The sequence below is a fragment of the Candoia aspera genome, chromosome 1 (assembly GCF_035149785.1).
Source record: "Candoia aspera isolate rCanAsp1 chromosome 1, rCanAsp1.hap2, whole genome shotgun sequence".
Classification (NCBI taxonomy): domain Eukaryota; kingdom Metazoa; phylum Chordata; class Lepidosauria; order Squamata; family Boidae; genus Candoia; species Candoia aspera.
The window spans coordinates 3,596,985-3,609,522 of record NC_086153.1 but is presented as its reverse complement, the minus strand read 5'-3'; the positions used below and the strand labels follow the sequence as shown (position 1 = coordinate 3,609,522).

Below are 12,538 nucleotides of genomic sequence, written 5' to 3'. Positions count from 1 at the left end.
TTTTAACTTCTGGCTGAGTTGCAACAGCCCACAGCATTCTTCGTGACACGCTCCTTTCGGGCAGATTTGCCTTTCAAAGAATAGTGTATTATTGCTCTCCTGGCAAGGTTGAAGCAGCATGTGACTCAGGAGCCTGTAAACATTCAGTGTTTTCTCAAAGGAATGCGCGGCCATAAAATGGGCTTTGGTTCCTTTCTTCCCAAGTTTTGTATCGAGCAAAAAGAAAAAAAAATCAGTTCTAAAAAACTCAGGAGTCTGGTAGCCCCTTTTAATTTCATTCCAAGGCAGATGCTTTCAAGATTGTATTAAATTGTGTGCTTTTATTGAAAGGGATACAGCTCGTGAAAATTTCTGCCTTTGACTAAATTTGTTAGGCAGAAAAGGTGGTACTGGATACCTCCTGATTTTTGGCCACCATAGACCAGTATTTCTCAACCTTGGCAACTTTAAGATGGGTGGACTTTGACTCCCAGAATTCCCCAGCCAGCCTGGCTGGGGAATTCTGGGAGTCGAAGTTCACCCATCTTAAAGTTGCCAAGGTTGAAAAACACAGCTTTAGCTTAGCAAAGGAAGTGCTGTATTTTTAGCCTACTTTTTAGATCTGCTCTCCTAACACAAATATCAAAATACCTCTCCGTTGTTACCATCATGAGCGAAGAACTTTCTCAGTTAAGGCCTCTGCTCCAGATAGCCATTCTGGATTCTTCATATTCTATAAATTAAATCTGTTCAAGCCAGGCTGATCTAAAAAAAAAGATCGATTTCCTTCTGATGTGTGACGATCACCCCTATGGAACGTTTTCTGGGTTCACAAAGAAGAAAACCATAGGTGCATAAACATCCCTTTCCAGTCAGTCGAAAACTTCCAATGAACCTACTACATTTCACCAATGTTTAGAAAAGGGCATTTTAAAAAAGGGCATTTTTAGTATTTTAAGCACAGTATTTATTTTTGCACATTCAAAATGTCGACACACTGGGATTGGGATTCTGGGAGTTGAGTTGAGAATGTGCACAATCCCACAATCCTATTAATGAATTGTTCTGGAAAATAAGTTTTAAAATGTGGTACTTCACCTTTCCCAACCTCTCACAAATCTGTACCGTGTTAAGTTTATTCGGCTTAGTCCTGTAAACCATGGCTTGCAGATCAGCATGCTATGAGAACATGCCCACTGTGGCTCCTCTAACAAATCATGATTAACCCAACCTTAACTTAGTTGCATGACTTCCTATACAAAAGTAAATTTTTTTTGCTTTTCCAAATTTTTCTCCAGTTTTGTTATTAGGGATTATTTTTCCTGCAACACAACTTGTTTCATACCAGAAAACAGCTGGATGGCAATAAAACACAGATTACATTTACAGGTAGTCCTCTCTTAACAACCACAACTGGGACCAGAATTTCAGTTGCTAAGCAAAGTGGTCATTAAGTGAATCCGACTTGATTTTATGACCATTTTTCGGCAGCTGTTAAGTGAATCACTGCAGTCATTAAGTGAACCACATGGTCATTAAGCAAATCACAGCTCCTCACTGATTTTGCTTGCCAGAAGCTGGCTGGGAAGGTTGAAAATGGTGATCATGTGACCATGGGATGCTGCCGTAAATGTGAACTGGTTGCCACGCACCCAAATTGTGATCATGTAACTATGAGGACACTTCAACGGTTGTAAGTGAAGGACTGGTCATAAGTTGCTTTTTTCAGCACTGTTGTAAGTCCAAACCATCACTAAATGGACAGTCGTTAAGCAAGGAGTATCTGTAACCTACATCCAAAAATGTAAAAGCTAGCCTCAGATGTAGAACAGTATCCTGGGAAGAAATTTGCAGCTGCCGGTCTTTCTCCAAATTAAAGACTAATTCCCACAAGTGCCTATAATTACCTGTTTTTCCTCTCCTCTTCCCTTTGTATACAAATTATCCAATGATAAGAAAACTTTCCTATCAAAAGTGAAGCCATAACCTTTAACTGTCTCATTGCTTGCAACTAAGTACCAAAAGGCCCGTCTGCAAGATGCTTTGGCTTGATCCCTGCGACAACGACAGCAAACAACTGGTCTTTTTCTTTAATGTAAAACCATTTGAACCAGCTGCCTGGATGAGTTTTGAATTCTCCAGACATTCTGAATAGAAGAACAGGGTCAGAAGGTTATTTTTAAAAATCTGCATCAATCTAAAATTAGGAATTGCTCCAGCAAAACCTATATATTATACTTTAGCTCAGTGTTTTCCAAACTTGGCAACTGTAAGATGGGTGGACTTCAGCTCCCAGAATTCCCCAGCCAGCCATGGCTGGCTGGGGAATTCTGGGAGCTGAAGTCCACCCATCTTACAGTTGCCAAGTTTGGAAAACACTGCTTTAGCTTAACAAAGGAAGTGCTGCATTTAGCCTAAAAACACAATGACTTTAAAAGGTTAGGTGAAAAAAGTTTTGTTTTTTATAAACACTCTTGAATCAGGGCAACCAAGACAGTTTCCACTATCCAAAAAAGTTGCTTTCCATCGAAGACCACTGTTCCACATCCCCCTGCTCTGAAAGCAAGTGACTTTTCTCTTTCTCTTCTTTGCACCCCATATAAGGAAACAACAGAAGCACCAATACAGCTTTTTTTTTTTAAAGGGAGAAGAAAAAGAATTGAGAAAAAATTGCTATTCTTACACATAAAGAAACAACAAAGTGCGGGAACCTTTAAGCAGAAAGGGACATGTTACAGGAGAACCAGCTTTTATACAAAACACTTTAATGTGACGGGGGTAAAGTATGACATACTTTACACAAGGGTTCTGCACTGGCCCGAAAGCAGCTTTTGGGTTCTTCAATTCCGTGATATCTGCGGCAGTGGAAAGCTAAGACGATTTATTTCGGGCTTGATTTGAGATGTGAGATGTAGCTGAAACTCTACACAGGCAGTCCTCGACTTACAATCATTCGTTTAATGATGTTTCAAAGGTACGACGGCCTCAGAAAAAGTGCTTTACGACTGGGACTCGCATTTGCAATCATCCTACCACCCCACGGTCACGAAATTGCAATTTGGGCACTTGGCTTGCATTTATGACTGGTGTCATGTTCACTGTTTCAATGTGCCTGGTACATCGTAACACTTCACATGTCATTTGCTAACCACGTATTTGATTTGTAACACTTCACGTGTCAGTTGTTAATTGCGGGGTCGATTTGCAGGAAAGGGAGGCTGCCTTAGCCCGGACTGTTATCTCTTGGTTGAGGGAATGGAATGTGTTTGGGTTTTCTCAAATGCTCAAGGTTGCTTTCCCAGGACTGGTGAAGACAGTTACTGGCACCTGGGAGGGGGGGCGGTTAGAACGGCTGGGTGGGGGGAGGTCTTACGTTTTGAGCCGAGGGTTCTTAATTTGTATTTGGCGCGCTTTTGCTCATTCTCAGCTTTCTCTGTACTTGCATACTAATCCTTCAATAAACCAGATTTCCTAGAGCCCACTTGTGAGTCTGGCTTTGTTAGGTTAGGCAACCATTACAACTGGTTACATGATCGCAATTTGCAACCTGTTTCCAGCAAAAAAACAGCAAAAAACATCCTTTGGGGAAGCTGGATTCCCTTAACAATCCGGGATTTGCTTAATGACTGCGGTGATCAGCTTATCGACCATCATAAAAATAGTCATAAAATCCGATCCGGTCATAAGGTGAGTCGATTTACGACTGCAATGACTTATGACGGAAATTCCGTTCCCAGTTGTGGTCATAAGTGGAGGACTACCTAAAAAGGCACTGCTTTCTCCTCCAAAGGCTCTGAAATGCTGTCCCCCACAGGCCTATTTTCCCATTCAAGGAAACTCTTACTTCACCCTGCCCTGGGTTTCAGCTGACCTTGCAGGTCCTTTCATGGGAATGGTGGCTTGGTGGCTTTGGGGCTCAGCCACTCAGATTTTTTTTTTCACAAACTCAGCAATGCATGAAGTAAGAACATGGGCTGAGGGGGAGACATTAGGTTTTTTAATTTCCGTCTTTGGAGAAATTGAGGATTAGGGGCTTAATTTCTTTTTCTTTTTTAACTCCGTGGCCTGTAACAAATAGCAGGAAGCAAAGCAAACGGTTGTTTGATGTTCTCTCTTCCTCGTTCCCGGCCTGTGGATGTCTGCAGGGGCATGGATGTCTGCAGGTCACTCCAAAGCTATTTTTAGTTCTGAAAGTGAAAACACCGGTGGTGTAGAAGGGACCTGAGTCGCAGCAACAGAGAAGGGAGAGAGTCAACAGCTGTCAAGGTTGTTATCATTTCCAGATGATTCCAACTCCACACTGGACAAGAATTTCCGCATGAATTTTTTGCAGTTGTAATCCAGCGTAGTTGTGTACACAGTCTTGGTGTGCTTGGGGTAGACGATAGTGGTGCTGGTGAAATTCCTGGGTCTGTTGCACAACTGGAGTTTCACCTCCGCTTTGTAACTGCGCCATGTGCTGTCGGGAACACAGATGACAGTTTGGCTGCAAGAAGACACACCTAGCTGGACTGGCATGTAAATATTGTTAATGAAGTGTTTCTCTGAGTCATATTTAACCAAGGAGGTGTATCTGGGCGAGAAAAGAACAAGGCGGATTAGCGTCATTTTCTTGGGGGGAAAATAGCTAGAGGTACTTTTTTTTTTAATAAAGAAACTTTATTAAATGCTCAACGCAGGGATAAAATCCAAACAGACAGAAAAAGGTTAAAGAGAATAAAGAAAAAAGAAACCGCCGAAAATGCGCCAAAAGAAACGGAAAGAAATACAGCGAAAAGAGTGACTTGCAACCTTCTCCAGCACAGATACAAATAAAAAAATGCATTAACCTCTTACTCTTTGACTACAAGAAGCAGGATTTCTACCATCTATACCAACCCAATCATCAAATCCACAAATCAGAACTTTTTCAGTTACAAGCCAAGAGTCCAAAAGCGGTTTCCAAGTTGAAACGAAACTAGAGAGATAGCTAGAGGTACTTAAAGGTCTTGGTTGTGTCTTTTATCAACTCTCCACGCTGTTTTAGCTGAATGTTACGGAAGACTTTTTACACAGGGTTCTGTGCAGACAGACTTTGAACTGAATCCTGTCTCCAAGGCTTACAATTTCAAGGGAGAAGTTCAATTCTCTTTGCTCTTATAGCAAAGAAGTCTGTTTTCATTCGCTGCTTGAAGCTGTCATGTGAAATCCACTTCCATTCATCGTGCCATGGGGCTGGTCACTTCTGTTTAAAGCAGTGTTTTTCAACCTTGGCCCCTTTAAGATGTGTGGACTTCAACTCCCAGAATTCCCCAGCCAGCAAAGCTGGCTGAGGAATTCTGGGAGTTGAAGTCCACACATCTTATAGGGGCCAAGGTTGAAAAACACTGCTTTAAAGCGATTTTTTATATACAAACCAGCTCCCTTAAGGTGACTGGTTCTTATGTGGGGAATATCCAACACTGTCCAAGTTGCATGCTGACAGGCAAGGCATACACCAACATTTAGACCTGCATTCCAGCACTAACCTGGTTGCTGTGTTCAACTAGGAATCATAGGCAGCCACCTTCCTCCATGCCAATAGACCGGGACATCTCCCGCCCTGCTCTGCCCACTCCTGGCTGGTGAGTATAAACGTATCCCCAAATAATAATTTATTTACAAGTCTTCCATCAAGAGACTGTTCCTGGAGCCTAATTCTTTGTGAGTTTACTTAGCAATGATTCACCGGAGCTATTTCACCTTTCCCTCTGCCATAAAAGCACTGGAGGTTTGTGGTGCTTTTTGGAACACACAATTCTTTGTAAGGGGACTTTCAGCCAGGTCAGGCCATTTCCCTCTGCAAAACTGGGGAGGCTTAATGAGAAGCAGGGCAGATTTCTGAAGGCTGCTCCCTGCTGCTCCCTGTGAAAGCTAGATTTGTTTTTTCGGTGCTCGCTACCTCATAACGCCAAGCTGCGTCTCATTCACGTTCCCCTGCTTGAGTAAGGATGTGGCCCCACTAATAGGGCCTCCACACCATCAAGTGAAAGATATTACAGCGGCTACTAGAGGAAACATGGCTAAATTGGAGAAAGGGCCACAAAGCCACCCAAGCTGCTCAGATTCTCAGATTCAAAGCTTATTAACCCTTACACTAACCCAGTTTGTTTTAACCGTGATATGTTGAATGAGCCACAAGGGTTGGGTGCACGCAACCCATTAGGCCAGTGTTTCTCAACCTTGGCCACTTTAAGATGGCTGGGCTTCAGCTCCCAGAATTCCATGCTTTAAGGTGGGTGGACTTCAGCTCCCAGAATTCCCCAGCAGCTTTGCCAAGGTTGAGAAACACTGTATTAGGCCAACCCCAAATGTCATGGCTTAGGAGGAAGGAAGTCTTCTGTCCAAACACAGATTGTGGCACACTCAGCGGTCCTTCAACCATATCCTTTTCAACCTCCGTTCCTATTCTCTTGCAAAATAGTGTCATAAAAAGCTAAAAAGGGTAAAAGCAAAGAGGCTACCTTATATCCTTGGGCGGCAACGGATCAAATTCCACTCCTTCGCCAAAGGAGAGTGGGCAGAGCCGCAGAGGGTTGGGAGAAGACGAGGTCTCCTGCGAAATGCCAGAAAGGAGGCTTTTTGAGCACAAAAAAATGTGAAAAAACACACGAAGGGGAACAAAATCATGTCTAATGCAAGAGCCAGGAAAATGCAGCGAAGTATCAGATCCTTTTATCCAGTGATTATTACGAAGTGTTAAACGTGATTGCTGTTCTTGGAACCCAGATTGGGGCTTCTCAAACTCAGGAACTTTCAGATGTGTATATGCTGGCTGGCCAGGGAATTCTGGGAGTTGGAGGCCACACTCCTTAAAGAAGGCAGGCCGGGGAATTCTGGGAGTTGGAGGCTGCACTTCTTAAAGAAGGCAGGCCAGGGAATTCTGGGAGTTGTAGTCCACCCATCTGAAAGTTGCTGAGCCTGAGGAACACTAGGCCATCTGCCCTTTGAACCATCCAAACAAGTAACTGCAAGGTGACTGGGGGAATTCTAGAAGCTACAATCCCAACACACGTGGGAGACACCAGATTGGAAAAAGGTGGGTGCGATAGGACATGAGGTATTCCAGCAGCACCGGAAGATCCTGGGGTCTTCTGCACCCAAAAGCGTTGGCCTAACCACCCAGCATCTTGCCCTGGACATCATGGTCAAGACACAACAGCAGGGCACAACGTGCAACCCAGCCAACAGCTGCCCCTGATCCTCTGTGAGGAGCAAGGAAACTGCCTCGCAGCCTCCCTTGCAGTCTGCATTTCGCACCCAACGCACATTCCCGAGGGAACGAGACGCTTTCTGCTCCCGATGGGTCGCGTCCCAGCTTTCCTGGGGGGCTGGCCCACCTCCACTCCTTGCGGTTGGAAGCGAGATCCGGAGCAGCCTCAGCTCAGCTAAACGTGGCCTGGTAAGCAACGAGTGAATTATGAACTCGGCGTCCAAAATGTTGGACAGGCCCAGTTCCCACATAGAGGCAACAGAAACGGCTACTGTCTTGGCACGGGGAACTGGTTCCTGAGCACTCCCAGCCCTTAATTCAATCCAGCCTTCAGGCTGCGTAGAAACCATTTTAGTTTCTGCCTGAACACGGGCCAGAGGCAGCCACATCCCACCCGTGCCAAAACGCTCCCCTTTCTCCAGTTACGGAAAACTGCCGTTCCAGTGCAATCCAGTGCCCGTTTGGTGGCCGATCGATCAAGGGCCCAGAAGGGAGGATCAAAATCAGCTGGTCTGCCGCTGGCCTTACAATTCAGTTGTAAGGCGGCTCTGAGGAATTGTGCGAGGCAAGTGAACCAAGTTTAGGGTTGGCCCTCAAAGGATCTTTCAGCAGTTATTTATGTACTGAACAAATTTATCTGGCCTCCCAACTCACATATCGTGAACAGGGATGGGGCATTATGGAGTGGCACTTTGTTTTTCTTTTTTTAATCCGTTCAGTCGTGTCCGATTCTCGGAGACTGCCTGGACGAGTCCCTGCTGTTTTCCTGGCAAGGTTTTTCAGAAGTGGTTTGCCGTTGCCTGCTTCCTGGGGCGGAGAGAGAATGATTTGCTAGGTGAGCCCAAAGCCTTTCTCTTTGTAGACATTGTAGGAGGACGCCTGGGTTAGTCTACGAGAGCCAAAAATTAGGAGGAGTCTGGTAGCACTTTTTTGGACCAGCACATTTTATGAAAAGGACGTTTTCACAAGCTGCAGCTCACTTCATCAGATGCAAACGGGCTAGACTGGCATAGGATTGAAAGTATAGCTTATTATTTTGCTCACCTGTTGCCATTTTGGAACAGATTCCTAATGATTTGGCAAAAGTCAGGAGGATTCTGGCAGCCCCTTTTCCAAGTAACCCATTTTATGAACAGGCAGAAACTTCTGTGAGCTGTGGCCCGCATCATCAGATGTGATGAGGTGGCTCGACTGGCATAGGACTTAAATTATATTTTAATTTTGTTCTCGTATGATTCACCTTATGCTGCTAAAGTTTTTGCAAAAATTAGAAGCCATCTGGCAACGCCTTTTCCGACTCACGCCTTTTATTAAAAGGCAGAAGCTTTTGTGAACTGCAGGCGCCTTTTAATAAAAGGCATGAGTCGGAAAAGGCACTGCCAGGCTCCTTCTAAAAAATCTACCCTCTCTGAAACAACATTCAGTCTGTTTCCTTTTCCCTGTCTGCATTTCATCCCCGCACAGGCCTGCAAAATAAAGTGAATGTGATTTTTAATTCTAATTCTTAATTCTAGCCAAGTGAGAAGGCAGGTTCACTCCGAAGATCTCCAGCAATCAGGCCCCTGCAAGGCTTCTCATCCTATTCCAAAAAGCTGCTACTGGGCACTCCAAAAACACATCTCTTTCCCCACATCCATAGCAGCTTCCAGGGGGCAGCCAACACAATCCTGGGAAAAGATGGGGCTTCTTTTAAAAGTTGGCAACGGGGGCTCTCTTTGCAAACCTGCTTGCTCTGAAATGCCATTTTGGAATTGAATCCAAAGCATCACACGGCCCTTCTGATTAAACTTTCTTTGTTCTTGTGCCTTCGAGTCAGTGGCGACTGCCTGGACAAGTCCCTGCAGTTTTCTTGGCAAGATTTCAGAAGTGGTTTGCCATTGCCTCCTTCCTGGGGTTGAGAGAGAGCAACTGGCTCAAGATCACCCAGCTGGCTTCAGGCCTGAGGCAGGATTAGAACTCGGGTCTCCTGGCTTCTAGCCCGGTGCCTTAACCACTACACCAAACTGGCTCTCCAGTTAAGCTTTAGCGAGCGCATAACACCATCTAGCCACAATTCAAGACCCCTTCCGCTTTTTGGGCACTCACGCTACCTGCTCCACTGTGAAATCGGAAACTCAGCAGGGCCCCGTTGCCTTCCTCTTGACTTCGCTGTCGTAATCCAGAGCAATAACTGGGATAGGAGAGGAAGTGGCTACCACCGAATTTCGTGCACCTTTCCTCCCCCCACTGATCTACTGTTCTGGCTGCAACACCCCCAAGTTTCCCTGCCCCCTGCCCAGGCTGCCCCTCTCTAAATCCTGTTCCGCATGTTGGGGACACGACAGCTGTCCAGCAAATGTCGCCTTGAAAACCACAGCAGCTGTGAAGGGGCAGAGCAATTGCAAACATCTCATTGCCAAGGAAGGGGGATCACATTGCTGGGGGTGGCAGAGAGAGGAAAACGGGTGAAGAGGCTTGCGGGACAAAACTCGGGGCCCGAGGGTGCCCCCTCCGTACAAGTTCCCAGAAGAGAATTTGGGAAGGCTGCACTGGCTTCCTTGGTGGACCCAATTTTTTTTTGCTGCTTATGCAAAGAGGCACGCCAAGATGTTAGCTAGGAAGCTGGTGTGGTCTCCTGACTACAATCCTTGTGGGGGGGGGGGCTTAATGACCCCCTCTTACATTTTGGGACTGAAGCACAGGGACCCATCCACTCCTCACACACGATGCGAGCACAAATTTAAGGCAGTCGGTTAAAAATCTACCGGCCGGATTCACACAAACCCATCCCCTTTGCTTAGCTTGTGGTTCACCGCATCGTCAAAACCCATGGCTTATGGTCACTCAGTGCCCGGGCCAGCCACCATCTTCACCTTCATCTGATTAATGCCGCCTTTCTTCACCAAGGCATTATACCCACTTCTTGAATTATGCCAATGAAGCAGTAGGAATGCCCTGCAAGGCTAACCCGGTCCTACCTCGTCTTGGAAAAATCGTGGTTCTTGTATAGGAGACGTGATTTCAGCCTTCGGTGTACCCGCTAATAAATCCAGAGAATCCAGCCGAAGGGCCGCCCGGCTGCCCCGAGAAATGCCCAAACTCTGGACTGAGGCTGGGGGTCGGGGGTGGGGGTGGGGGGGGCCTGGGGAAGGGAATCTGTGGCTCGAACTAAGATCTTTCGGGGTCCAGCTTGATCTGCACGGCACTTTCAAGCAGGATCCGGAGGGCGAGTCCCACCAGCAGCTTGCACACCCACATCGGATTAACGGCAGCGCGGGTGGAGGGTGTCACCTCCTTGCCAACTGACCGCAGCGGGAAAGGGTCCCGTAGTCCCCTCCAGCCGCCCCGGCCGTCGCTGCCCGCCCGCCCCCCGCCGCGCCGGGAGGGACCGGGATCGCCCCCGGACGCGCGCTCGCCCCCTCGCCAGACTCGCTCGGCCGAGCCCTCCCGCGGCGGTGCGGCGCCCGGGCAACCCCGCAGCCCCCGCGACGGGCGAAGACCCCACCCCGGCGAGCGCCCCGTCCCGTCCCGCCCCGCCCCGCCCGCCGCCCGCTCACCTTGGCCGGCGGGGGCTTGGCGGCCGGCGGCGCCCCGCTGTCCGCCTCGGGCAGCCCGTTGGCCAGCCAGCTGCCGGGGCTCGGACTGGGCGGCAGGCCGGAGTCCGGACTGTCCAGCGCCCGCTCGGCCCGGCGCTTGGAGTCGGGCAGCTCCGGCGCGTCCGGCAGGCTGAGTCGCCCAACCATCGCGCGCGCCCCGCTCGGCCCCGGCCCCGCCGCGCCGGCTCTGCCCGCCCGGCCCCCGCGGCAGCGCCAGGCCGGTCCCGGGCGAGGGCGGCCCCGCCCCCCGCCCCCCGCCCCGCCCCTCGAGGCGCTCCCGCGGAACCTGCGGCGCGGCGGGGCGGGGCGGGCATCCCCGGAGGCTTCCCCGGGCCGGAGGCGCCGCGGGGGGAGCGCTCCGCCCCCCCGGCCAGGGCTCTTGCGAAGTGGGGAGGGGGCCGCGCAGGCGCGCTGCTCTGCTCCGAGAAAGGAGGGCGGGGGGGCATCGGCAGCAGCTGGCCGGAGTGACCGGCCCCCCCCAGCAGCGGAGCCCCCCGGCCGGGCTCGGAGCGGGGCCGCCCGGCTTGGGGCGGGGGGAGCCGCCGGCCCAGCGCGCCGCCCTTTTGCGGAGGGGCGGGCGGCAGGTGCGTCGCGGCCGAGGGGCGCCCCGTACGTCGGGCGGCTCTTCCTTCCAGGCCAACGGAAGGGGCGCCAGAGCCGGGAGGAAGCCTCCTCCCCGGGGTACGGTTGCCGGTTGCCTACGCGTTGCTGCAATTTAGGGGGCCCCCTGGGGGCCCCCAAGGCTGTGGGTGGTGGGCGCTCGGCTGAAGGGAGCCCTGGACCCCTTTGCGAACCGTCTGCTCTGTGGCTGGGCCTCCCTGGGGACAACCAGCGGCAGTTGCACATCAGGGCCATCCTCAAAACAGTGCGGCCATATGTCCCCATATAATGGGAATATTTGGCCAGATTTCCTCAGAACAGGATAATTCCCCCAGAGTTCCCCATATAATAGGAATCATAGGCTAGGTTCATGCAGCACCCAAGTCCCTGGGTTGCTTAGTTCTTGGAATGAACCACCTCTAGGCCTGGCTTAGCAGGACTCCCGTCTGAAACCCCTTAGGAGGGCTGCCAATCATATAAACACGATGGACCTAGATGAAGCCATGGCCTCAGCTTGGGATAAAGCGTCCTTGCTTGTTCTTATGTCAGGTAGAACCATGAGGACTAGAATCTTTCCACGGTGAGGAAGGATCCCTGTCCAAAAGCTCAAAGAGCTACTGCCAGTTTCGTCAGACAGCATTTAGCGCTCTCTTTCTGTCTGCCTGGCTGCTCTGGAAATTTTCTTTTTGAAGGCCTTGAGAAGGGCTCGGCCTCCGGGAGAGTCTCTGGCACGAAGGCCGGCCATCTGCAAGCATAAATAACCCAAATCGAAAACAGGCGTCCTGACCCAGCCGGATGGGAGCTGCGTGGAATTCGCACTTTTTCAGTGAATCACAGAACCGTCCATCAGCAGATCAGTATGGAAAAGGCGTCGTTGAAAGCTCAAAGGCGCTGTGTTATTATTACTATTTTTTAAAACGTGAAATTCTGTTTGAGTGAGGGCGTCATACATTCGGTAGCCTGAGGTCCAGCTATCTAATCCGTTTTCCTGAGCTATTTACAGACAGTGTGTCAATGGAGGAGAGCTTTCTATTCACAGCAGCCCCAAAGTCAATTCTGAATGCTGACAAACCTCACTTGGAAGTTGCTTTGTGTGGCCAAGGACTCCATTCGTGGGGAATCAGCTACAATTTCTCCCACTCAGGTTGCTCCA

General features: G+C 49.3%; 1 protein-coding gene across 2 annotated transcripts; it reads right to left on the bottom strand.

Annotated features, from left to right (window-relative positions):
- Positions 1-1,123: 1,123 nt before the first annotated feature.
- Positions 1,124-10,945, bottom strand: RFLNB (refilin B). 2 transcript variants are annotated; one of them, XM_063296172.1, is made up of 3 exons: positions 10,747-10,945; positions 6,462-6,553; positions 1,124-4,552 (listed from the first exon to the last, which is right to left on the bottom strand). In XM_063296172.1, exons 1-3 carry the CDS (start codon positions 10,930-10,932, stop codon positions 4,231-4,233), a joined length of 600 nt encoding a protein of 199 aa, XP_063152242.1. In that variant the 5' UTR covers positions 10,933-10,945; the 3' UTR covers positions 1,124-4,230. The 2 variants fall into 2 exon arrangements, with proteins under 2 accessions (XP_063152242.1, XP_063152250.1); XM_063296180.1 differs by having other exon boundaries at positions 6,462-6,550.
- Positions 10,946-12,538: the final 1,593 nt, after the last annotated feature.